The sequence below is a fragment of the Mobula birostris genome, chromosome 5 (assembly GCF_030028105.1).
Source record: "Mobula birostris isolate sMobBir1 chromosome 5, sMobBir1.hap1, whole genome shotgun sequence".
Taxonomy (NCBI): Eukaryota; Metazoa; Chordata; class Chondrichthyes; order Myliobatiformes; family Myliobatidae; genus Mobula; species Mobula birostris.
Window position 1 is genome coordinate 63,347,979 of NC_092374.1, and position 25,260 is coordinate 63,373,238.

Sequence of the window (25,260 nt, forward strand, 5' to 3'; positions counted from 1 at the left end):
CTCACACTGTATACAGTGGATTCCAGTTAGTTGGGCCATCAGCTAATCTGGGCAGCCGCTTATTTGGGCCAACTCTTAAAGAACAAAAACTAATCAAGAAAATCGCTTGGATTCCCTTCATTTGTTTGGGATGCCTAATTGGGTCAGCAGACTGTTACCGCACAGTTTCTACCTAGTATCAGGCACGTGCATTTGTATAGCCATTAGCCACTACACTGTGCTTAGTGAACAGGTTTTAAATGGTGTCAGTTGTGTGTGTTTGTGTTCAAAAAGCAGTGATTTTTGTCACTGATAGATGGTGAGAAATAAGCAGTGAGACAATTCAGAACTAGTTTGCACTGCAGTTTCAAGTATTTAGGCTTGGCGATGCCAGAAACAGCCAGGAATGACAATGAAACAATTTTTCACAACTACAATTTAGAAACCATGAAGATTTTGAAGGTATCAACAATTATCTTGAATGTTATAATAAAAATGAAAATTTGGAGGATGCAAACATCAAAAGGATTGCATGAAGGCAGTCCGTCCGTTATCTACACTAGGTGACTGTGCTGATTTCCTTCACTTACAGTTAATCAAAAGAACACAGCAACATACACTGGATGAATTCCTGTCTTGATAACTATAAGGGGTTAATGCACAGTTTTATGGTACTGTGGTAGTATTGATGGTGTTCTTGTTCTGTTTTTCATTTAAATGCATAATTTGTGACTCAGTTAAACAGTAGTTTGTCTTTTTATATAACTTTGTAACTACTTCCATGAAACTTAGGCTAATTAGGGCAGCCACTTAATTGTGCCAAAATGTACTGGTCCTAATGTCTCAATTAACTGAAATCCATTATATTAGAATGTGTTTTCTTTTGGAATTAAGCTAAACATTTTTGTTTATCCTGTTTTTCTGGCCATCAAGTCCAGTTTTTTTTTCCTTTTTACACTTGTTAAATATAGTCAATGCTGGTTCTTACCACTATTGACTTGCCTTTTCTGTTTTCATTAGACAGGGACTGTCAACTTACAAAGAACTGTGCAGTCTTGCCAGTGACCTTAATCAACCCGATCTTGTTTACAAGTTCATGAATTTAGCCAATCATCATGCAATGTGGAACTCTAGAAAGGTAAGTAATGTTTCAAGAAGTATTGCCCAAGTCTGATGATAGTGGCTGCCAGCAATCTGTGTTGATGATTTGAACGTAATGGTATTATTGAATAGCTGCTGCTTGTCCCTGCAGGGTGCTGCTTTCGGGTTCAACGTCATAGCAACAAAGGCTGAAGAACAGCTGGCTCCCTATTTATCTCAACTTGTCCCTCGACTTTACCGATATCAGTTTGATCCAAATTCTGGAATCCGGCAAGCCATGACTAGTATTTGGAATGCCCTTGTCACGGATAAAAGTGCTGTAAGTGTAGGTTTAATTTCAGCTTTGATGTTTTGATTTGCTTTTCAGTTACTGAATGGATAATATTATTTGGAGCTTATCATTCCGTGTCTTTTAACTGTTTTATTCAGACCAAATGACATCATTGGGCAGTTACTCTAAGGAAAATAATATTTTATTTCAAGTGGCTTCCACCTCAATTTTTTTACAACTATGTATCAATAATATTTTCAAGAATTAAGATTCAGAGGCATGATGCCACTTTATGGGATGTTTCATCATATCTTGAGCTAGATGAGCAACAGCTGTACAGCATTAAGACTGGTTTCTTTCCTTTGAAGCCTTGTTCCTTCAGAAATGTTTTTACTTATTCATGATATGTGAACATTGCTGGCAAGGCCAACAATTACTGTCCATTCAGATTGAACTGAGTGACCACTGGGCTAGTTCAGAAGTGATTTAAGAGCTTTGTACTATATCAGATTTACCAAGAGTTAATTATATGTTTCTTTCAACAGATAGATAAATACCTAAAGGAGATCCTTCAAGATCTTATAACCAACTTAACCAACAGTCTTTGGCGTGTTCGTGAATCCAGGTACTTATTTCGAAATTTTTTAGAAGTACAGTAAAGTGTTGGATCTTATGTTAATCTTCTGATCCTTGGGGTTCTTCCAGGGATCAGGAATGATGAGGACTCCTAATTCTTAACGATCATTTATTTTAAAGTTTAAACAAGCATACAAATACTAGGCAAACTAAGTGAAGAGCTCAGAAGCAGAGATTCAATGAAAAGCAAAGAAGGCAAAGATAAAAAGGGAAAAGATAGATAAAGATAGCACATCTGAAAAATGCATCACCTTTATAGTCAAGATAAGAGAAAATTCCTTAGATAAAAATGAACCACGGCATTCTGTGAAAAATACGAGTTTGTTTTTAAAAAAAGTTCAAATTATGATAAGCTACAACTTTAGTCTTATATTAATTCATCTAATATCTTATAAGAAGTATTTTTTTAAAAAATGGTTTCCAACAACAGTAATATTTAACTGAAGTATACTTCCACACTCACATTTTTATCTTGTTGTGTTGTCCTGAGGGTTCCTATGTTATATTGAAAAGAAGAAAATTGGGCAGGCCTCTTGTCGTCGAGCAACTATCGTGAAAGACTGCTGTTTGCAAGACACTTGCTTGGGTGAATTACAGCACAGAATTAGTTCTCTCAATAAAGAGGGGATAAAAATGAACAGCAAGATTAAGGCTATGGGTGTAAAATGGAAAATAATACTGGGAATGAATATGTTTAGTTAGGTTGTTGAATGATGAAGAGATTGCATCTAAATATATAGGATCACCCATTTTAAAGAGAAAAAATAAAATGAATAAGTTAAACTACAGTGGCAATACTGCTGAAATGTAGCTACTTATCTCTTTCTAAGTAGATACTTCAAGTAATAGTAAAATGTAATTCTTACCCATTTATGATTTGTGTAATGTATGCTCTGTAATTCATTTCAAAGTATTCAATCTGTTGGCAGCAAGCAAGTTGTCTTTTGGGATTTTCTGCCTTGAAGCATTGTTCTTTCAAAGGTTTATTTATTCATTCATTCACTTTGGAATAATTAAGGTTTCTTTCCTGTGACATGACCGTCAATTTGAAAATATAACAATGTTGAAGGTTACATTTGTAATGGAGTGAGAAAAATAAATTTGTATAAAACTGAATGGATCCAATATTGTACCACTTAAAGGATGATGTTAAGCTTTTGGTTTGGTTTATTCGTAGGAAAAGTTTGGAAATAATTGTAGAAATTCTGTTGCATCTGACTTTGAATTTGGTCATCAAATGTTATTGCAAGAAAACCCCACCAGAATTTAATTTCTTTGTGTTTGGAGAAGGTGCAGATTTTCATTAATGTTTATTGTTGTCACCTTGTTAATGGCTATGAGCACAGCATTACGTAAGCTTGGGAAATAAAGAGCAACAAAGTAATGTCATCTTCAGCTATCACCCTCAAGTACAACCGCTGAAGGAGACATGCCCACTTGTGTACAGTATATATAAAAATGATGGGGGAAAAAAACAATTCTCATTCCCTGCCCACGTCTTAGAAACATAGAAAATAGGTGCAGGAGTAGGCCATTCGGCCCTTCGAGCCTGCACCGCCATTCAGTATAATCATGGCTGATCATCCAACTCAGAACCCTGTACCAGCCTTCCCTCCATACCCCCGATCCCTTTAGCCACAAGGGCCATATCTACCTCCCTCTTAAATATAGCCAATGAACTGGCCTCAACTGTTTCCTGTGGCAGAGAATTCCGCAGATTCACCACTCTCTGTGTGAAGAAGTTTTTCCTAATCTCGGTCCTAAAAGGCTTCCCCTTTATCCTCAAACTGTGACCCCTCGTTCTGGACTTCCCCAACATCAGGAACAATCTTTCTGCGTCTAGCCTGTCCAATCCCTTTAGGATTTTATGCGTTTCAATAAGATCCCCCCTCAATCTTCTAAATTCCAACAAGTATAAGCCTAGTCGATCCAGTCTTTCACCATATGAAAGTCCTGCCATCCCAGGAATCAATCTGGTGAACCTTCTTTGTACTCCCTCTATGGCAAGGATGTCTTTCCAGATTAGGGAACCAAAACTGCACACAATACTCCAGGTGTGGTCTTCACCAAGGCCTTGTACAACTGCAGTAGTACCTCCCTGCTCCTGTACTCAAATCCTCTTGCTATGAATGCCAGCACACCATTTGCCTTTTTCACTGCCTGCTGTACCTGCATGCCCACTTTCAGTGACTGGTGTATAATGACACCCAGGTCTCGTTGCACCTCCCCTTTTCCTAATCGGCCACAATTCAGATAATAATCTGTTATCCTGTTTTTGCCACCAAAGTAGATAACCTCACATTTATCCACATTAAATTGCATCTGCCATGAATTTGCCTACTCACCTAACCTGTCCAAGTCACCCTGCATCCTCTTAGCATCCTCCTCACAGCTAACACTGCCGCCCAGCTTTGTGTCATCTGCAAACTTGGAGATGTTGCATTTAATTCCCTCATCCAAGTCATTAATATATATTGTAAACAACTGGGGTCACAGCACTGAGCCTTGCGGTACCCCACTAGTCACTGCCTGCCATTCTGAAAAGGTCCCGTTTATTCCCACTCTTTGCTTCCTGTCTGCCAATCAATTCCCTATCCACATAAATACCTTACCCCCAATACCGTGTGCTTTAAGTTTGCACACTAATCTCCTGTGTGGGACCTTGTCAAAAGCCTTTTGAAAATCCAAATATACCACATCCACTGGTTCTCCCTTATCCACTCTACTAGTTACATCCTCAAAAAATTCTATGAGATTCGTCAGACATGATTTTCCTTTCACAAATCCATGCTGACTTTGTCCGATGATTTCACCGCTTTCCAAATGTGCTGTTATCACATCTTTGATAACTGACTCTAGCGTATTCCCCACCATCGATGTCAGGCTAACCGGTCTATAATTCCCCGGTTTCTCTCTCCCTCCTTTTTTAAAAAGTGGGGTTACATTGGCCACCCTCCAATCCTCAGGAACTAGTCCAGAATCTAAAGAGTTTTGAAAAATTATCACTAATGCATCCACTATTTCTTGGGCTACTTCGTTGAGCACTGTGGGATGCAGACCATCTGGCCCTGGGGATTTATCTGCCTTTAATCCCTTCAATTTACCTAACACCACTTCCCTACTAACATGTATTTCCCTCAGTTCCTCCATCTCACTGGACCCTCTGTCCCCTACTATTTCCGGAAGATTATTTATGTCCTCCTTAGTGAAGGCAGAACCAAAGTAGTTATTCAATTGGTCTGCCATGTCCTTGCTTCCCATAATCAATTCACCTGTCGGGGACCTACATTTGCCTTAACCAATCTTTTTCTTTTCACATATCTATAAAAGCTTTTACAGTCAGTTTTTATGTTCCCTGCCAGTTTTCTCTCATAATCTTTTTTCCCCTTCCTAATTAAGCTCTTTGTCCTCCTCTGCTGAACTCTGAATTTCTCCCAGTCCTCAGGTGAGCCACTTTTTCTGGCTAATTTGTATGCTTCTTCTTTGGAATTCATACTGTCCCTAATTTTTGGGTGCACTACCTTCCTTGATTTTATTCTTTTGCCAAACTGGGATGAACAATTGTTGTAGATCATCCATGCGATCTTTAAATGCTTGCCATTGCATATCCACCGTCAACCCTTTAAGTGTCATTTGCCAGTCTATCTTAGCTAATTCACGTCTCATACCTTCAAAGTTACCCTTCTTTAAGTTCAGAACCTTTGTTTCTGAATTAACTATGTCACTCTCCATCTTAATGAAGAATTCCACCATATTATGGTCACTCTTACCCAAGGGGCCTCTCATGACAAGATTGCTAATTAACCCTTCCTCATTGCTCAATACCCAGTCTAGAATAGCCTGCTCTCTAGTTGGTTCCTCGATATGTTGGTTCAAAAAACCATCCCGCATACATTCCAAGAAATCCTCTTCCTCAGCACCCTTAACAATTTGGTTCACCCAATCTATATGTAGATTGAAGTCACCCATTAAACTGCTGTTCCTTTATTGCACGCATTTCTAATTTCCTGTTTAATACCATCCCCAACCTCACTACTACTGTTTGGTGGCCTGTACACAACTCCCACCAGCGTTTTCTGCCCCTTAGTGTTATGCAGCTCTACCCATATCGATTCCACATCCTCCCGGCTAATGTCCTTCCTTTCTATTGCATTAATCTCCTCTCTAACCAGCAATGCTACCCTACCTCCTTTTCTTTCATGTCTATCCCTCCTGAATATTGAATATCCCTGAATGTTGAGCTCCCATCCTTGGTCACCCTGGAGCCATGTCTCTGTGATCCCAACTATATCATATTCATTAATAACAATCTGCACTTTTAATTCATCCACCTTGTTACGAATGCTCCTTGCATTGACACACAAAGCTTTCAGGCTCGCTTTTACAACACTCTTAGCCCTTATACAATTATGTTGAAAAGTGGCCCTTTTTGATTTTTACCCTGGATTTGCCGACCTGCCACTTTTACTTTTCACCTTACTACTTTTTTGCTTCTACCCTCATTTTACACCCCTCTGTCTCTCTGCACTGGTTCCCACCCCCCTGTTGTGAACTAACCTCCTCTCTCCTAGTCTTTTTAATTAAAATATGTTACAGCAGATAAAGGACATTTGAAGCTTGTTTGCTGTGTTTTGTAGTGTAGGAAGTGGTTGGCAAACTTGCATCCTCAAGATTCAAATATAAGTAATGTCAGAGACTGCATGATGTCCTTCAACGATAAGCAAGGGATAAGTAACGGCTGGAGTTTGTAGCAGGTATATCTTGCTTTCCAAAATTTGCTACAAGAGGGTTTGTACCTACTTTGGAGGCTAGAACAGTCTTTGCTTTAGAGCTCGTCCAAAAGATAAGATATTCAATAGTGTATTGGCTGTGTCGCCCTGGACTTAGAATTGAATGTGCAAGCTTCTGACATTGGGCGAAAGTGTCATCTCAGCAAAGTTGACCAGAGGCTGTTAAAAGGTTGTGCCCAGAATACACATATTTTACAATAGATTAGTGATGTCCTTGACTAATAAGTACAGATGAAATTTGGTAGTTTTATAAAATTTTCTTTTGATCTCTTGTATGGAAATATGATTATCTGAATATGCTATTGACAAACCATATTTTAGTGTTAAGTATTTTTTATATCTCTTTAAGGACCCAAAATTTTTGTAGCATCTGTTCAATGAAAAAATCAGCTGTTTTTGTTCCTGCCTCAACCCAACACTAATACTTCCTGCCTTCTAATTTAAATAAATTCAGATATAGATCTATTATAATTTTTCTTCTGCTCAGTACTCTACCCACTTATATGTAATAGTGCCTCCTATTGCTTGTAGTTGTTTAGGAATGAGTGAAATACTGCGAGGAAGAAAAGTGGATGATATTATTGACAGGCTTCCGGAAATATGGGAAACTCTCTTCAGAGTGCGGGATGACATAAAGGTACAATTCTGTTTTTTTTTAATTTCATTACTTTCCAAGGTTGAAGATGACTAGTTTGTTGTCATCCTACTTCCAAAGGCAATCTATGATACTCAATTCTTTTCACTGCATATCTGCGCTCTCCTTTTTTATTCCTGTATGCAATACATCACATTTATTTGCTACTTGTCTACTAATAGTAAAGTGATAACTCCCTGACCTGACATTTTAAAAAGCATTTTTTTAAATCTTTTGAGATGCAGCATGTAATAGGCCCTTTGAGCCACACTGCCCAGCAGTCCCACGATTTAATCCCAACCTAATCACAGGACAATTTAAAATAACCAAATAACCTACCAACTGGTATGTCTGGACTGTGCCAGGAAACCAGAACACCCATTGGAAACCTACATAGTCACGGGGAGAACGTACAAGCTCCTTACAGACAGCAGCGGGAATTGAACCTGGGTGGCTGGTACTGTAAAGCGCTGTGCTAACCACTAGGCTACTGTGATTATGTATGTGAACCCAGAGTAAAATCAATATGGTTTGTATGAACTTTCCATTGAAAAACATAAATAATGGATCCTGTGTATCTTTCTCCACATTTGCATTCTTCCCTTTAAAACCTGTTCAGTGTAATCATAAAGAACTGGTTGCATTTACACAGTTCTCCTTGCAAAATCGAAGTAGGTCATAACCATAGTAAACAAGAATATGCTGAGTAGGGAAGAAAAAGGAAAGTTTCTTAGGAGAGGGGTGAGTGGATGAAGCTGAAGAAATAGTGTAGGATTGGCAGGTAGTTTCATTTGCTGGTCATGGAAAAATATTCGCAATAACTTGGTGAATACTGGATGATACAGTGTTGTTTTTACTTGAATATAAGTAGCTGCCTGGCATTAAAGTCTCCCATCATTTCTACAAATTGTTGATGCACTTTTCTTCTTTGGTAGTCTCTCTGCAAGGTGGCCACCAAAGAAATATTAGCTAATACCTTTGGATGGGGTGGATTTTGTCTTTTGATAGAAATTAATATTTAAAATTCTGATGAAATGGGTGTCTTCACTCTTCACCTAATCTGTCTTATTTAATTGACAGGAATCTGTTCGTAAGGCAGCAGACCAGGCACTTAAAACCCTGAGTAAGGTAAATATGTGAATGAATATGTATATAACAATTTTGCCATGGTACCAACAAAGTTATTAAATGAAAGTGTTAATTAATTTTGAAGTGAAATGTTCATATTATTGTCATCAGCTAAAGCTTAAATTATTTGCAGTAGCTGTGCGGCCTAACTAATTGTGAAAGTTTTGAGTCTTCTCGGCTAAAATATGTTGCATTTTCATCTTCCTGAAACATAGCAACAAAAAGTGATTTTAAATTTTTAATTAGTTTTGTAACTTACTCCAGGGGTCCCCAACCCTTTTTGCGCTGCGGACCAGTTTAATATTGACAATATTCTTGCGGACGTGCCGACCCGAAGGGGTCGGGGGGGGGGGAGTAGGGTTGCCAACGGACAAGAGTAGCAGTCAAAGAAGGACTACAATGACCATGAAGCCTTGTGTGGGCACCAGTGCGCATGCGTGACCTGCGCATGCCTGTACCTGCCGATATTATTCTCTGCAAAGCGTTTTTGGCGATTCTGTTCGGGGGGGTAGTTAATCACGACTGGAATATTGGTAATAAGGGGCTAATACACTCAATTTTGTTTCTAAAAGTGTTTATCTAACGAACTTAATATTAAACACACAGCGCATATTTTCCTCGCATGAATATAGTGATAAGTCAATCATCAGGGGAGCTTGAAGTGTTGAAAGAACTTCCAGTAGAATTGGTAGAGGCAGGTTCGATATTATTTAAAGAAAAATTGGATAGGTATATGGACAGGAAAGGAATGGAGGGGTATGGGCTGAGTGCAGGTCAGTGAGACTGGGTGAAAGCGGCTTTCGACACGGACTAGAAGGGCCGAGATCACCTCCTTCCGTGCTGTAATTGTTATATGGTTATATAAGTCACTTATTAGTCAATAGCATCATAATATTTTAAGTAATATTTGGATATTAAACGTACAGCAAATATTTTCCCCGTATGAATATATAAATCATTGCAACACACCAGTATCGCTGAATCAGTGGGAGCCCTGGGCTTGTTTCCCTGCAACAACAACGGTCCTATCAAGGGGTGGTGGGAGACAGCAATACTCGAAGGGGGTTCCTTATGTCCAGTCTATTCTGCAATTTAGTTTTCGTTGCATTCATTGCAGAGATATGTTGGAAATGGAAGCAACGTTTTCAGTGCTTTCCTGGCTACCTCAGGATATTTAGCCTTGACTTTGATCCAGAATGCCGGCAGAGATGTTACGTCAAACATACTTTTCAGCCCACCATCATTTGCAAGTTCGAGGAGTTTATCTTCTTCCCGCGCTGACATGGATGACGCACGGGTAATGATCTCGCGTGTGTTCAAGCTCAACAGTGGGCATGACAGGGAATGAGGAAAGGTGCAGCTGACTCATATCGCCAAATCATATCGTTTCCTCGCGGCCCGGCGGCAAATGCTCTGCGGCCCGGTGGTTGGGGACCGTGGACTTACTCTATATAAGCATTTACTTCCTTTGAATGTCAGGCAAAAAAAATTCCTTTTTACCAACATTGGCACAAAACCAAAATGTGACGAAAACAAAAGATAACCAACGTGTTTGTGTAACACTGTACCCTTTATTTGAGTGTAGTCTGTACTACATTGCAGTCTATTCATTGTGAGGTATACCACAGCAGATTGGATGTTGATTTCTTTCCTCTATTTTGGAATTCCCCCATTTGCCATCAACTTCATTCTGTATCAATGTGCGTCACCAAGGTACCACAGGAGATTTAGAAGTCAATCATTTGGATCAAATTCTGCCACTAAATGACAGACTGTCCAGACATTAATTCCCACGGATGCATCAATATCCATGGTTTAACCAGACGTCTAACTTTTAAATAAATCTTGAATGCCTATCTCAACTAAAGATAAATGATTTATTTTCAGATTTTTTTTTCCTGCTGTTGCAGTGTGTCCTGAATTTTCAGTGTGTTCATGTGTCGCCCTTGCTACAGCCTTACTTGCACATGTAATAATTGAGATAAGTGGTATAGATGTACTGAAGGGGTAGCTGCTAATGTTGGATCTAGAGGTGCTTTGATCCAAAAGGTTCTTTGAAAGTTAAGAATGAGACGTTAAACTTGTGGTTAGTCATTTTTTTTAGGTGTTCATAACAAGAAATAACAGCAACAACTCACTCCACTGTAGGGGGAGAGGGCGAAGTGAGAGAACAAAGAAGGGAAGAAAAACACAGAAGTCATAGTTATCTTGTACGAGCTAAACTGATAAGAGAAATTCCATTAATGACGGACAACCTATGAAACAGGTTCTATAGTGTTAACACAGCTGCAGATATGACTGTGTGGCTAAGCACAGCTCTAATACATCATTTAAGTTTGCTAATGACACCACTGCCATAGGCCAAATCAAAGGTGGTGACGAATCAGCATATAGAAGAGAGATCTGGCTGAGTGGTGTCACAATAACAACCTCACACTCAATGTCAGCAAGACAAAAGAGCTGATAATTGACTGGAGAACAAAAGACAGAGATCCATGAGCCAGTCTTTATCAGGGAATCAGTGGTGCAGAGAGTCAGCAATTTTAAATTCCTCGGTGTTATCATTTCAGAGGACCTATTCTGGTCCCAGCATGTAAGTGCAATTGTGTGAAAGCACAGTAGCACCTCTGCTTCCTTCCGAAATTACAAATCTTCAGCATGATATCTAAAACTTTGACAAACTTCTATAGATGTGTGGTGGAGTGTATATTGACTGGTTTTATCACAACATGGTATGGAAACGTCAATGCCCTTGAATGGAAAATCCTACAAAGTAGTGGATACAACCCAGTCAATCACAGGTAAAGCCCTCCTCACCATTGAGCACATCTAAATGGAGCGCTGTTGCAGAAAAGCAGCATCCATCATCAGAGACCCCCACCATCCACACCATGTTCTCTTCTCTCTGCTGCCATCAGGAAAAAGGTACTTTAGCCTCAGGATTTGCACCACCAGGTTCAGGAACAGTTATTACTCCTCAGCCATTAGGCTCTTGGACCAGAGGGAGTCACTTGCCCCATCATGAAATGTTCCCACAACCTATATCACTTCCAAGAACTCTTCATCTCATGTTCCTTCGATATTTATTCGTTATTTATTATTAATTTTTTCTTTCTTTTGTTTGTGCGGTTTGTTATCTTTTACAAGCTGGTTGTCCACCTTGTTATGGTCTTTCAATGATTCTATTATGGTTATTGAATTTATTGAGCATACATGCAAGAAAATGAATCTCAGGATTGTATATGGTGACATATTTGTACTTTGTTTATCTCAAAGTTCAAAGTAAATTTATTATCAATTGGAAAAATACAGAACCAGCTACTACAATTACTGAACAATTACGAACATGTGATTATATAAAAATATAAGCAAGCATAAAGGAAGTTAAACTACAAGAAAAATAACAATTTAGATTCTAATTGGACATTGTCTCCCAACCCTCACTCCTTTGGTTCTAAATCATCCTTTTAGAATCATTACGCTTGAAAATTCTGAGGCAGAAAAACTTGCAGTACCAGCATCACGTATAGCACTAAATCAACAACTAACCTTGAGTTATCAAAAATTCAAAGGGTGTTTCTTGCAGCTATGCCATAGTCACATGGATTGCCCTTATGGGTAGGAACACCCGTGAGTTTAAAAAGCTTTATTAAGATTGACCCTTATAAAAGTAATTAAGATGTAAATTATGATAAGGCACAACAGGAAATATATTATAACCTGTAATATTCAGTGAACTTCAGCTTCCTAGCGTTGATTTGATCCTGTCAAAGAAATCCATCAAATTGATTTACCTTAGTTGCTTCCTTACAAATATGATCATTCAAATCAGTTATGTCTTCAGACACATGAGGTATGTAAATACAACACCCCTTGCCTATAACTGCTCGTGTTTCCCCCAAAAGGCTGAGAGAAGATCTAATGCGAATTGCATATTTCAACCTTGTCTGTTCTTACTTTTTATGAGACACCAGCAGTATGATTGCTTACTCCTGCTAAAGCTGCAGCAACGTTTTTAATTAGAGAAGACTGGTAGAAATACAATAACAACAAATAACATCAGAATAAACAATGTTCAGGAGTTAACAACTTTGTTTGGTATCTTCTATCCAGTTAGTCATTTACTCACTGTATCCCAGTGGGGTAGATGCTGAGTTGTAGGATACTAGCACATTAACCTCAGTGCTTGTTGTCGCTTTCTAAAACCACATTTGGTTGCTTGCAGTGGCCACTGTTCATCCATTTACTTTTTCCTTTGACTTTTACTTCTGAATTGGTAGTCAACAGCACTTGATAAGGTCCTTCCTACCAAGTGTCCAGTACCTCCTTATGTGGTTTCTTGATCAGAACCCACTCGCCAGGAATCAAGGGGTGTCCTCCCAGCAGCAGAAACTTGAGATGCAGACTGAACAGCTTGGATTAGTTTGTCACAGTAGTCAACTAAACTAATGTGTATATCAGCTTCTTTGAGATCAGTTGCTCCAGAGAGCGACACAGGTTATCTTTTTACCACCCCGAGTGGGCTTAATCTAGTAGTTTTGTTTGAGGTTTCTCTAATGAGGCAGTGTCGGTGAACATTACCTCAATACTTTTGCTCCCTTTTGCACTACTATATATTTACTGTCTATATCCATCTGTAATTTATAGTTTTATTTTATGTAATACGCTGCACTGCTGCTGCAAAACAACAAATTTCAGTGATACTAAACCTGATTCTGATACCAGATAGGACTATAGGAAAGACCATAGGCCATGCATGCCATCTTTGTGATAATTTGTTATCGTTTGATGATCCCATTCATCTGGACCACCTGTCCTGATGACTCTGGGTGATGTGGACAAAAGAAGGACCACTTAATGTTCATCACTGGACGTAATTCCTGACAAACACTTATAGTGAAGTAAGTACCCTTAGTCAGAGTCAATGCAACATGGCAGTCCCATCTAGGAGTGCAGTACTTTATCAGAATTTTGCTGTATGTGTGGCAGTGGCTTTCCTTGCTAGAATAACTTCCACCCATCTTGAAAATGTGTCCACTATTACCAGTATGTCTGGATATCCCTTGCACTTTGGTAAAATGATGTATTCCACTTGTAGACGCAAAAATGAACCCAGTGGGGCAGGAGCATTTGTGATAGTTTTTTGGCTTTTCCAAGATGTGTTTCCTGGCATGTAGTGCATCTTTCTAATATTTGTCAAGCTTTTGCCCTGAACTTTGGATTCTGCCACTATTGGGATTATCTTTTCCATTCCAATGTGTCCTAAGGCAGGGGTTCCCAACCATTTTTGCACTACGGACCGGTTTACTATTGACAATATTCTTGCAGACCGGTCGACCCGGGGGTGGTGGGGGGGGGGTGTAGGGTTGCCAACAGACAAGAGTAGCAGTCAAATATCTTGTGTTTACCCCGAGAAAGACTACAACGACCATGAAGCCTTGCGCGGGCACCAGCGCGCACGCGTATACGTGCCGATTTTTTTTTCTACAAATCGTTTTAGGCGATTCTGTCCAGGGTGGGGGGGGGGTGGAGTGTTAATCACGACCGGAATATAGGTGATAAGTGGCTAATACACTCAATTTCGTTTCTAAAAGGCTTTATCTAATGAATTTAATATTAAACACACAGCGCATATCTTCCTCGCATGAATATAGTGATAAGTCAATTCTCGGAGTACAGGGGAGCTTGAATTAAGTGTTGAACGAACTTCCAGTAGAAGTGGTGGAGGCGGGTTCAATATTATAATTTAAAGAAAAATTAGATGGGTATATGGACAGGAAAGGAATGAAGGGTTATGGGCTGAGTGCAGGTCGATGGGACTAGGTAAGAGTAGCATTCGGCACGGACGAGAAGGGCAGAGATCGCCTGTTTCCGTGCTGTAATTGTTATATGGTTATATAAGTTACTTATAAGTCAATAACATCATAATATTTTAAGTAACATTTGGATATTAAACACACAGCACGTATTTTCCCTGTATAAACATATAAAATCACTGCAACACACCAATATCGCTGAATCAGTGGGAGCCCTGGGCTTGTTTCCCTACGACAAGATGGTCCCATCGAAGGGTGATGGGAGACAGTGATACTCGAAGGGGGTTCCTTATGTCCAGTCTATTCTGCAATTTAGTTTTCGTTGCATTCATTGCAGCGATGTGTTGGAAATGGAAGCAACGTTTTCAGTGCTATCATGGCTATCTCAGGATATTTAGCCTTGACTTTGATCCAGAATGCCGGCAGAGATGTTATGTCAAACATACTTTTCAGCCCGCCGTCATTTGCAAGCTTGAGGAGTTGATCTCCTTCCCACGCTGACATGGATGATGCGCGGGTAATGACCTTGCGTGCGTTCAAGTTCAACAGTGCGTGACGGAATGAGGAAAGATGCAGCTGACTCATATCGCCAAATCACATAGTTTCCTTGCGGCCCGGTAGCACATGCTTTGCGGCCCGGTGGTTGGGGACCGCTGTCTTAAGGGGTGCGTCTTTTGTGCCTGATGTGACCACAACCATGTTGCTTCCTTTGGTCTGTGACTAGTATATCTCTGTGTTCCATCACTGTTGAATTTCCCAATATTCTCCATCCAGAACGACTTTTCTTCATTAGAGAGCATCTAGCTTGCATTTCTCAACTATCCTATGTGTTTGTCTATGATAGAGAGTTCAGGTTTCTTTCCATAAATTCATCTGTCAGATTCACTATATATTTCTTGTATTTTCATAATTGTATTCTTTTCACCCTTTCCCTTGCTGCCCTTTTTGCTGCTAAATCTGCGAATGCATTTCCACAGATTTCAGTTGTGTTTATTTTGGAGAGGCTTTTATATTTCTGTGCAGACACTTCTGACAGCAATTAGATAACATCCATTAGTTCTTTTACTAACTGGCCATTCTTGTTTGAGGTTCCTCCAACCATAAGAAATCCGCTTTGCCTCCATAAATTTACAAGATCACGAACAGCTCCAAAAACATATCGTGAATCTGTGTTGATGTTATCTGGCTTTCATTCTGCCATCTGACAGCTCCCAATCAGGGTTTTTAGTTCTGTCTGTTATGCAGAGCTATCTGTAGTTATACCTCCTAATGCTAGCACTTCTGTTTTGGAAACTACTGCTCATCCAACCATTTTAACTCCTCCCTAAACCATCAAGGAGCCATCGGTGAACAGAATCAGATCTTGGTTACAGGTGGTTTAGCTGATTTGATAGCATTTGTACAATCCTTGCTACATAGAATAATACAGCACAGGAACAGGCTTTACAGCCCATAGTGTTGTGCTAAACAAATTAAATTAGTAATTAAATCTGCCAACACAATGTCCATATCATTCCATTTTCCTCACATTCATGTGTCTATCTAAACATCTCTCAGAACTCTCTACCACCACCCCAGGCAGCACATTCCAAGTACCCACCACTGTCTGTGTGTTTTAAAAAAAACTTACCCTCACATCTCCTTTGAAATTACCCCCTCTCATCTTAAGGGCATGCACTCTGGTATTGGACATTTCAATCCTTAGAAAAAGATACTGTCTGTTTACTCTATCTATGCCTCTCGTAATCCTAAACCTTCATCAGGTCATCCCTCAGCCTCCACCGCTCCAAGGAAAACAACCTGAGTCCAACCTCTTGTTGCAGCACTTGCTGTCATCCTGGTAAAACATCCAGGCAATATCCTAGTAAACCTCTTCTGAATCCTCTCCAAAGCCTCGACATCCTTCCTATAATGGGGTGACCAGAACTAGATGCAGTACTCCAGATGCAGCCTAGCTAGAGTTTTATAAATCTGCAGCATGACTTCCTGATTTTTGAACTCAATCCCATAACTAACAATATCAAGCATGCCATATGCCTTCTTAAACACTCTATCCATGAGCCACTTTTAGGGAGCAATGAATGTGGATCCCAAGATCCCTCTGCTCATCAACACTGTTAAGGATCATTCCCTTAAAAATGTACTCTCTCTTTGTATTTGACCTACCAAGGTGTAACTCCACACTTAGCTAGGTTAAACTCTATCTGCTATTCCAAGAATAAGTCCCTTTGACCACTACCCCTTGTCTTCTGTGGGCAAGCCAGTTCTGAATCCATTTGAGCAATTCACCATGGATCCTGTGTACCTTAGTCTTCTAGATGAGCCTTCCATGAGGGACCTTATCAAGAGCCTTACTGACATCCATTTAAACACATCTACAGCTCTACCATCAATCACCCTCATCACCTCATCAAAAAGCTCAATCAAGTTAGTAAGACACGACTTGCCCCACACAAAGCCACATTGGCTCTCCCTAATTAGGCCATGGTTTTCCAAATGCTCACGAATCCAATCCCTAAGAATAGTCTCCAGTAACTTCCCTATAACTGACGTAAGACTCACCAGTCTAGTTTCCAAGATTATCATTATCATTGGTTCTCTTCTTGAATAATGAAACAACATAAACTGCACACCAGTCCTCTGGGACCTCACCTGTGGCTAGAGAGAACGTAAAGATATTGGTCAAGGCCCCAGCAATCTCTTCTCTTGCCTCTTTCAATAACTTAGGTTATACAGTACTGTGCAGATATACTGTATATGGCTAGGGTGCCTGAGACTTTTGCACAGTACTGTATTGTCAACATGAAGCAGAGAGCAAGTTTGTAAATCTGGCTGGAGAAAGGGATGTTGGGAATAGCATGGGTGGAGTGTCGTGGGAGGGGTGTGGGACATGGCTGAGAAGGAATGCCAGGGGCACGGGGTGGCTCAGGTGCTGACACATCCAGCCTTGAGACACCAGGCAAGGTCACTTGATTCCAGACAATTTGTTTATTGATCATTACAGAATGTCTCTGATGCATCCTGTTCCCTCCCCTCACTGTTCTTTTCCCCTTTTCCCAACCATGATTCCCCTCTCCCTTATGTATGTATGGATATAACTTTCGCACAGTACTGTATTCCATCAGGTCTTGGGGACTTGTCCATCTTAATGCTCTTTAAGCGACCTAACAGTACCTCCTGCTCAGCACTTATCTCCCTATCCTCTACATCCTTCACCCACATCTTCCTCATCCAAGCAAATGTTTCCCATTTATCCTTGAGTGGTCCTACTCTCTCCCTAGTTATTATCTTGTTCTTGATTTATAGAATGTCTTTAGATTCTCTTTAATCCTACTTGCTAAGGACTTTTCATAGCCCCTGCTGGCTTTCCTAATTCCCTTCTTGAGCTTTTTTCTGGCTTTGTTATAGTCATCAAGGGCTCTGTTTGATTCTAGCTTCCATAGCTTTACATACTTTTCCTGTTTTTCTTAGCTAAATTCATCAACTCCCATGACATTCAAGGTTCTCTTACCTTGTCATTCTTGTCCTTCCTTCTGACTCGAATGTACTTGGCTAGTACTCTGTGCAGTTGGACTTTAATCACCCTTCACATGTCAGATGTGGACTTGTCCAAAAACAGCTGTTCCCAAATAACTCTTCATAGTTCCTGCCCAATGCTCTCATAATTTGCCCTGCTCTAATTTAATACTCTCCTGCAAAGTACATACTTATCTTTAATTATCTTAAAATTTATAGTGTTGCGACCACTGATCACTAAATGTTTTCACCTGGCCAGGCTCATTACCCAACACCAGGTCCAGTAGAGTCACTCCTCTTCTTGACTATATACATACTGATCTAAGAATCTCTCCTGGGTGCACCTTACAAATTCTGCCCCATCTAAACCCCTTGCACTCAGAAGATCCCAGTTTATATTAAGGAGGTTGAAGTCACCATGACAACAACCCTGTTGTTTTTGCACCTTTCTGTAATCTACCTGCATATCTATTCCCGAATATCCCGGTAGTATTTTATTGTCATTTAGTAATGCATGCATTAAGAAATGATACATTGTTCCTCCAGTATGATATCACAGAAACACAAGACAGACCAAGACTGAAAAACTAACAAAAACCACGTAATTATAACATATAGTTACAACAGTGCAAAGCAATACCATAATTTGTTAAAGAACAGACCATGGGCACAGTAAAAAAAAAAAGTCTCAAAGTCTCTCGAAAGTCCCATCATCTCACACAGACGGTAGAAGGAAGAAAAACTCTCCCTGCCATGAACCTCCAGCGCCACAAACTTGCCGATGCAACACCCTGGAAGCACCCGACCACAGCCGACTCTTGAGTCCGTCTGAAAACTTCGAGCCTCCGGCACTGAGCACCATCTCTGCCAAGCGTTTCGACCCCAGCCAAGCCACCAAACAATAGGCAAAGCCGAGGATTTGGGGCCTTCCCCTCCGGAGATTCTCGATGGCACAGTAGCAGCGGCAGCGAAGCGGGCATTTCAGAAGTTTCTCCAGATGTTCCTCCGTGCTTCTCACGTTTGTCTGCATCAAATCAGGATTGTGCACGGTCCCCTACTCAACAAATACAGATATCATTCCGGAGCGGCTGCGCAACTTCCTCTTGTTGCAATTGTGGCTTGTCCAAACTTGTTTTGTGACCCTTTGGCGGATAAATAATCGAGTAAATAAAACACATCATATTTATGCTGATCTGCAGTGTCAGAAGCAATCAAGTCAGCATCCACCTATTGTATATTAGTAGAATCAGTGGGTAATCCCTCAGATGATGTTTTGTTGCCATGTGGTGAACAGTGGGGTTGTTGTGGATCCCTTGTGTTGGCTTCATCCACTGGTATTGCTGTCCATTAAGCTAACCACAGTTGACATTCAGGGTCCAATGGTACAGACCAGAATCCATTAGCTATATCAGTAACTGTAAATCATTTGTGTGATGGTTTTAATGCATTGAAAATGGTTGATGGGTTGACCACTAGAGGAGTTAATTTGTGAATGGATAGATTAGCGTATAATCCAATGTCAATCTCCATGGACAGTTTGATGGCTTGCAATTAACTACTGTTCAACACAGACAAAATGCTGGAAGAAATCAGCAGGCCAGGCAGCATCTATGGAAGAGTAAACAGTCGACGTTTCAGGCCGAGACCCTTCATTCGAACCAGAGAAAAAAAGATGAGAAGTTAAAGTAAGAAGGTGGGGGAAGGGGAGGAAGGTAGTAGATGACAGGTGAAACTGGGAGAAGTGAAGTAAAGAGCTGGAAATTTGATTGGTGAAAGAGATAAAGGGCTGGAGAAAGGGGAGTCTGATAGAGGAGGGCAGATGACCATGCTTCCAAGGGAAGTGGGAGGAGCACCAGAGGGAAGTGATGGGCAGGTAAGGAGACAGGGGAATGGGGAATTTTCTCTTGTTTGTGAATTAACTACCGTTCTCCAGTCTTCCAACCACCACTTAATGTCATTCCAGCTGCCTTTTAGATTTTGCTTATCACCTCCCATATCAATATCAACTCTGAGTCAACTGTTTGACTTGATGTGGAGGTAACATGGTAGTCAGAATTTGGATGGCATCATGTGGGTGCAAGCTGTAAATATTCTTAATACGCTGAAGTTCAGCTCACATCTAGGACCCTCCTTTACTCGGATGTGAAGCCTCTTTGGACTGTTTATCAATCTTATTGGAGCAAATCAAGGCTGGCTGCCAGTCTTATTTCCTCATCGTTGTCATCACCACTTGAACCATTGTAGAATTTGTGTCATGCCCGTCGTGCAATTCCTCTGAGTTTGGAGGAAGGTGCCTTTTGTAGTTATTGTCCAATGTGTGTCCTGAGGAGGAGGAGGATCAGGAACAGAATTGCCCATCTAAGATACTTCAGTTTCATGCTATTTCAGTTTATACTTCAGCTCTGTACAGTGCAGTTCAATCCTTATGCACTTACATTGTTGTTCTCTTGCTTGCTCAGTTAATGCACAAATTTGCTCTTTGGACTTTTTACTGTCTCTGTCATACTGATTTTGTAATTTATCAGAGTTTTCCTTTTTCACTTCATCTGACACACCTTTATCATATTGATCTTGCCACTGAAGATGTTCTGTTTTGTAATTGTGATAAGACTGCTGGTGTCCATCTAAATAGAAAGAAAAGATAATGTTGATGAGTTTGGATGAATAAGAGTGGGATTGAAGCTTCTAAGGAGCATAACTTTGTGGACCAAATAGTTTGTTTCTGTGCAGTAAATGTAATGGAACAGACCATAAAAGAAGATTGCAGGATGTGGTGAAGGATCTGTAAACCTGATGCGTTTATGTAAATTTAATATACAGAATCGGGAGTCAGTCCCGAAAAGTTAAAACAAAACTGCAGATGCTGGAAATTTGAAACAGCAGAAATTACACGATAAATTCAGCAGGTCAGAAAAGAAAAACACTAAGTTTTTTGTGCCAAGACAATTCATCAGAAGTAGAAAATAGTGAAATACAAATTTTTTTTTGTAGGAGAGATCCTTGGGCAGGGATGTGTAGAACAAGAGGCAATCTCCAATAGGTTGAGACCAAATAGTTTAATGAAAGCAGTTATTAACATATGAAGTTTCTTTGATGTGTTGTAAATGATGAGGCTGTGAAACTTGCCATTCGTACCCGACTATATAACAACATCTGAGTCAATATATTAACAGGCAGAAAGAAAGAAAGAAAACCGCAGTGTGCCCAGGTTGAAGATGAAGTGTCCATCATACTTGTATTGAGCCTCATTGTAATAATACTACAGACAGAAAAGTCAGAGTAGGTGCAGAGTGATTACTTAAGGGGACAGGCACCTGGAAGCTTGTGATCGTACCTGTAGAGCTAACACGGCCATCACTCAATCTGCATTTTGGTTTCATTGGTGTAGAGGAGACCTTACTGTAAACACCATATTTAATACACCAGATTGAAAGAAGTGAAAGTGAATTGATGCTTCACTTGGAAAGACTGTTGAAGTCCCAGGAGAGTGGGGGGGAAAAAGGAGCGAAAGGGTAGATGTTGCACCTCCTACAATTACATGGCAAAGTACCATAAAACAGGGTCTAGTTGGTAGGCATGGAAGACTGGCCCAGGGAGTTATGAAAGGAGCAATTCCTTTAAAATGCTGAACCAAAGGAGGGGAATATATCTCTGTGGGAGTAAAACATGAGCGATAATGCCTTGAGTATAGAAGTTGGGAGGAGGGGAAGGAGGGACCGGGTGAACTCTGTTCTTATCCAGTCCAGGAGGGGAGGGAAATGAGAGTGGAGGTGTGGGAATAAATGAGATGCAGTTAAGAATTCTGTCTACCGTGGTAGAAGGGAAACCATGGTTCAGGAAGACAGAAGGCATTTCAGAAACATCTCTACAGAATGTCTTACCATCAGAGCAAATGTGACAAGATAAGGTTGAACTGAGAAAATGAGTCATTGCAGGGGTGAAGAAAGTATAATCAAGGTAGTTGTGGGAGTCTGTGGAGCTGTAGTGATGTCAGTACAGAGCATGATGTGGGTTTGGAAAGAAGGGAAGAGTCAGAGATGTGAAAGTGAGAGTGGGATGAACATTGATATCAACTTAATTAAAATAGATTTCTGTATGGTGCAGGCAGCATCAAAAATGCAGACATTGATGTGCCGGGGGAAGAGTTGAGGGGGTGGACTTGAAGATCTGCTCCACATAATTCCACAAAGCCATAGTTTGGCTGAGTGCCTGTGATTACCTTTGATCTGGAGAAAACGTGGAGTTGAAGGAGAAGTTGTTCAATGTTAGAACAAGTTCGGCCAGACTGGTGGAGGGGAACGAGCTGGGCCTGTGTTTAAGGAAGAAGTAGAGGGCTGTTGGTCTGTTCTGGTGTGGATAGAATTATAAAGGGAATCATACACTCGGTGGCCCCTTTATTAGGTACATACACCAGTATTCCTTCTCAATAATGCAAACATCTAATCAGCCAATCATATGACAGCAAAATGCAAAAAACACATGCAGACTTGGTCAAGAACTTCAGTTGTTATTCAGATCAAACATCAGAATGGGGAAGAAGTATGATCTAAGTGACTCTGACCATGAGATGATTGTTAGTGCCAGACAGAATGGTTTGAGTATATTAGAAACTGCTAATCTCCTGGGATTTACGTGCACAACAGTGTCTAAAGTTTACAGAGAATAGTGCAAGAAACAAAAAGCATCCAGTGAGCAGCAGTTCTGTGTGCAAGAGCACCTTGTTAATGACAAAGGTCAGAGAAGCATGATCAGACTAGTTCAAGCTGACAGGAAGGCAATGGAAAGTACCTAATAAAGTGGCCACTGAATGTACATCTATGATGTAGACAAACCAGTTGAAACCCAGGAAATGAAAATTATCAAAGTGAGGGAAGGCATCCTAAATGTCACTGATGTAAGTGGAAAATGACCAGACCACAGGAGAAAAGATGGAATCAAGTTGGGAAGTAAGTTTGTTGGGGTAAGAGCTAAACTGAGTCACTAGTTTACCCACTTGGTTATGGATCTTAGGCAGAAGTTGGAAGCTTTGAAGGGAAAATCTCTCGAAGCCTGATATTTAATGTCATGATGTGTCAGAGGTGATGTTTCATCTCTGCATGATAAATCTTAATGCACCAGGTAGAATAGATCTGATGATAGTGTCGGATTTGGTTCTTGGTGACCATAATGCAGCAAGTACTAAGAGTGGCAGATGGTGGAAGGATTAATGTCCCATCTGCATTTAGATCAAGAGAAGGTAACTGGGCTGAGAAATGGATCCATGTGAATTGGGAATTCTGGAGACCAGAGAAATTGACCACAGTTTAAGGGCTCTTGGCCAAAGAGATAAGCACAGAGGAAGAGATGGTGAAGAAAAATACATAATTCTGAACTTTTCAATGAATGCCCAAGTTCATTGAGATGGCAATAAAACAGTCCCTTCTTCTGAGGATGGTGTTAGATCTCGGTTATTTTCAATCCCTGGGATCTTTTAGGAGCTCAGGAAAGAGTGAAAAACTTTGATTTTCACAATCGTTTATTTTAAAGTTTAAACAAAGATACAGAGCACTTGAGGAGCTAAGGTGATTCAATAAAAGAAGAAGACCGCACCTTTGAAAAATCTACCACCTTTATTCTCGAGATAAGAAATTTTCCAGATAGAAGTAATTCAGTTAATAGGCTACACAATTAAAACGATTATTACCCGTGTATGACGTGCTAATACTTAGCCAGTTCAAAAATGAAAAGGTATTTGTAATTGCCACCTTCTGCCAGTAAGCCGGGACAAATCACCACATACTGTAAAAAGTACATGAGTTTGTTAAAAATACAAATTATGTCAGTTAAAGATCATAATCATACTCTATTTATCCCGGGGGAAATTGGTCTTCGTTACAGTTGCACCATAAATAATAATATGTAAATTATGCCAGGAAATAAGTCCAGGACCAGCCTATTGGTTCAGAGTGTCTGACCCTCCAAGGGAGGAGTTGTAAAGTTTGATGGACACAGGCAGGAATGACCTCCTGTGACGCTCTGTGTTGCATCTCGGTGGAATGAGTCTCTGGCTGAATGTACTCCTGTGCCCAACATCCATTATGTAGTGGATGGGAGACATTGTCCAAGATGGAACTTGGATAGCATCCTCTTTTCAGACACCACCATCAGAGAGTCCACGATAAGAAGCACAATTTTAATCTTGCATTAATTCAACTAATATCTTATAAAAAGTATTTTTAAAAATACAATCAATTCCAACAATGGGTTGTTTGGGATCATGAAGGAAATGTCAAAAAAGATGGTGTAAATATTATAGAAAGATGAGGGAAAGAAAAATAAAGGGAGAGAAAGGCAGAAAAGGCTTTGGAGTCCAGTTGCTGTTGAAGTTTGCAATTTTTGACATCGAAAAGGAACGGAAAGCACTGCCTGTAGCAGTATTGAAAACACCAAAGAATAAAGTGAACTGTGGGCTGCTTTGAGATGGAAGAAGTCAGTGTTATTGCAGGGAAAGGTTAAGAGTGTACACGTACCAACACGTGGTATAAAGTATGGGTATTAGAATGCAATGAGAATACTTCCTTCAGAATCACTGGATGGCTTAGAGACCTTGTGATCCTGAATGGGGCCAAGTCTTTCGTGATGAAATGCCAGAATGAGTCAGACTTTTATATCTTGTTTAATGTATAATATATTTTTTTAACTTAACAGTTACAAACGAATTAATGGAAATCCATTTTCTTTTTACAGGTTTGCATACAGATGTGTGAACCATCCAATGGTGCTGCTGGTCAGCGATTTGTTGCTGTGCTCTTACCTTGCTTATTGGACAATGGCATTATTAGCCCTGTGGCAGAAGTTCGTTCTATAAGGTATATACCACGAGAAAGCAAAATAAGTCATACATTTTTAATACATTGAATAAATTTAGAATATTGTCTATGTATTGTAAATCATATAATTGTTTATGTACTTGGTAAAATAAAATAGGCATATAAAACTTTTTAATTCATTTTTCTGATATTGTTGGGTAAGTCCATTTGCACCTAATTTTGTGCTTCCTTGTTTCCTCCGGTAAGAATTGGAGGAAAATCAGTGAACCAACCTTGCACTCTGTAGATCAGGGAGAATATATATATTAATACTCCTTACATATGTGGGATAAAGTGAAAGATGCACTTATACACCAGAGTCTGGAAATAGAGGTTGAATTTAAAAGAGCTTTAGTTTGATTTGATTGTTCCATTTTCATAATTCAGTTTTACACTACCCTTATTATCAATAAACCAGGTTACTCCATCAGTAAATCACTTGTTTGCCACACCACTGGAAACACATTCCTTTTTTGCCCCATCAAACACATTGTAGGTCATAAAACGATTGCATCGTCAAGGAAGGCTTTTCAATTATTCT

The 25,260-nt window shown here is 40.0% G+C and overlaps 1 protein-coding gene across 1 annotated transcript in view; it reads left to right on the top strand.

Moving 5' to 3' along the window:
* ecpas (Ecm29 proteasome adaptor and scaffold) overlaps nt 1–25,260 on the top strand; it is a 146,266-nt gene that overhangs the window by 86,877 nt on the left and 34,129 nt on the right. Inside the window, exons 29-34 of the mRNA XM_072258157.1 lie at nt 1,000–1,117; nt 1,232–1,399; nt 1,897–1,976; nt 7,309–7,414; nt 8,492–8,539; nt 24,598–24,719. Of these exons, the coding sequence (XP_072114258.1) occupies nt 1,000–1,117; nt 1,232–1,399; nt 1,897–1,976; nt 7,309–7,414; nt 8,492–8,539; nt 24,598–24,719 (642 nt within the window). The remainder of the gene's footprint in view (nt 1–999; nt 1,118–1,231; nt 1,400–1,896; nt 1,977–7,308; nt 7,415–8,491; nt 8,540–24,597; nt 24,720–25,260) is intronic.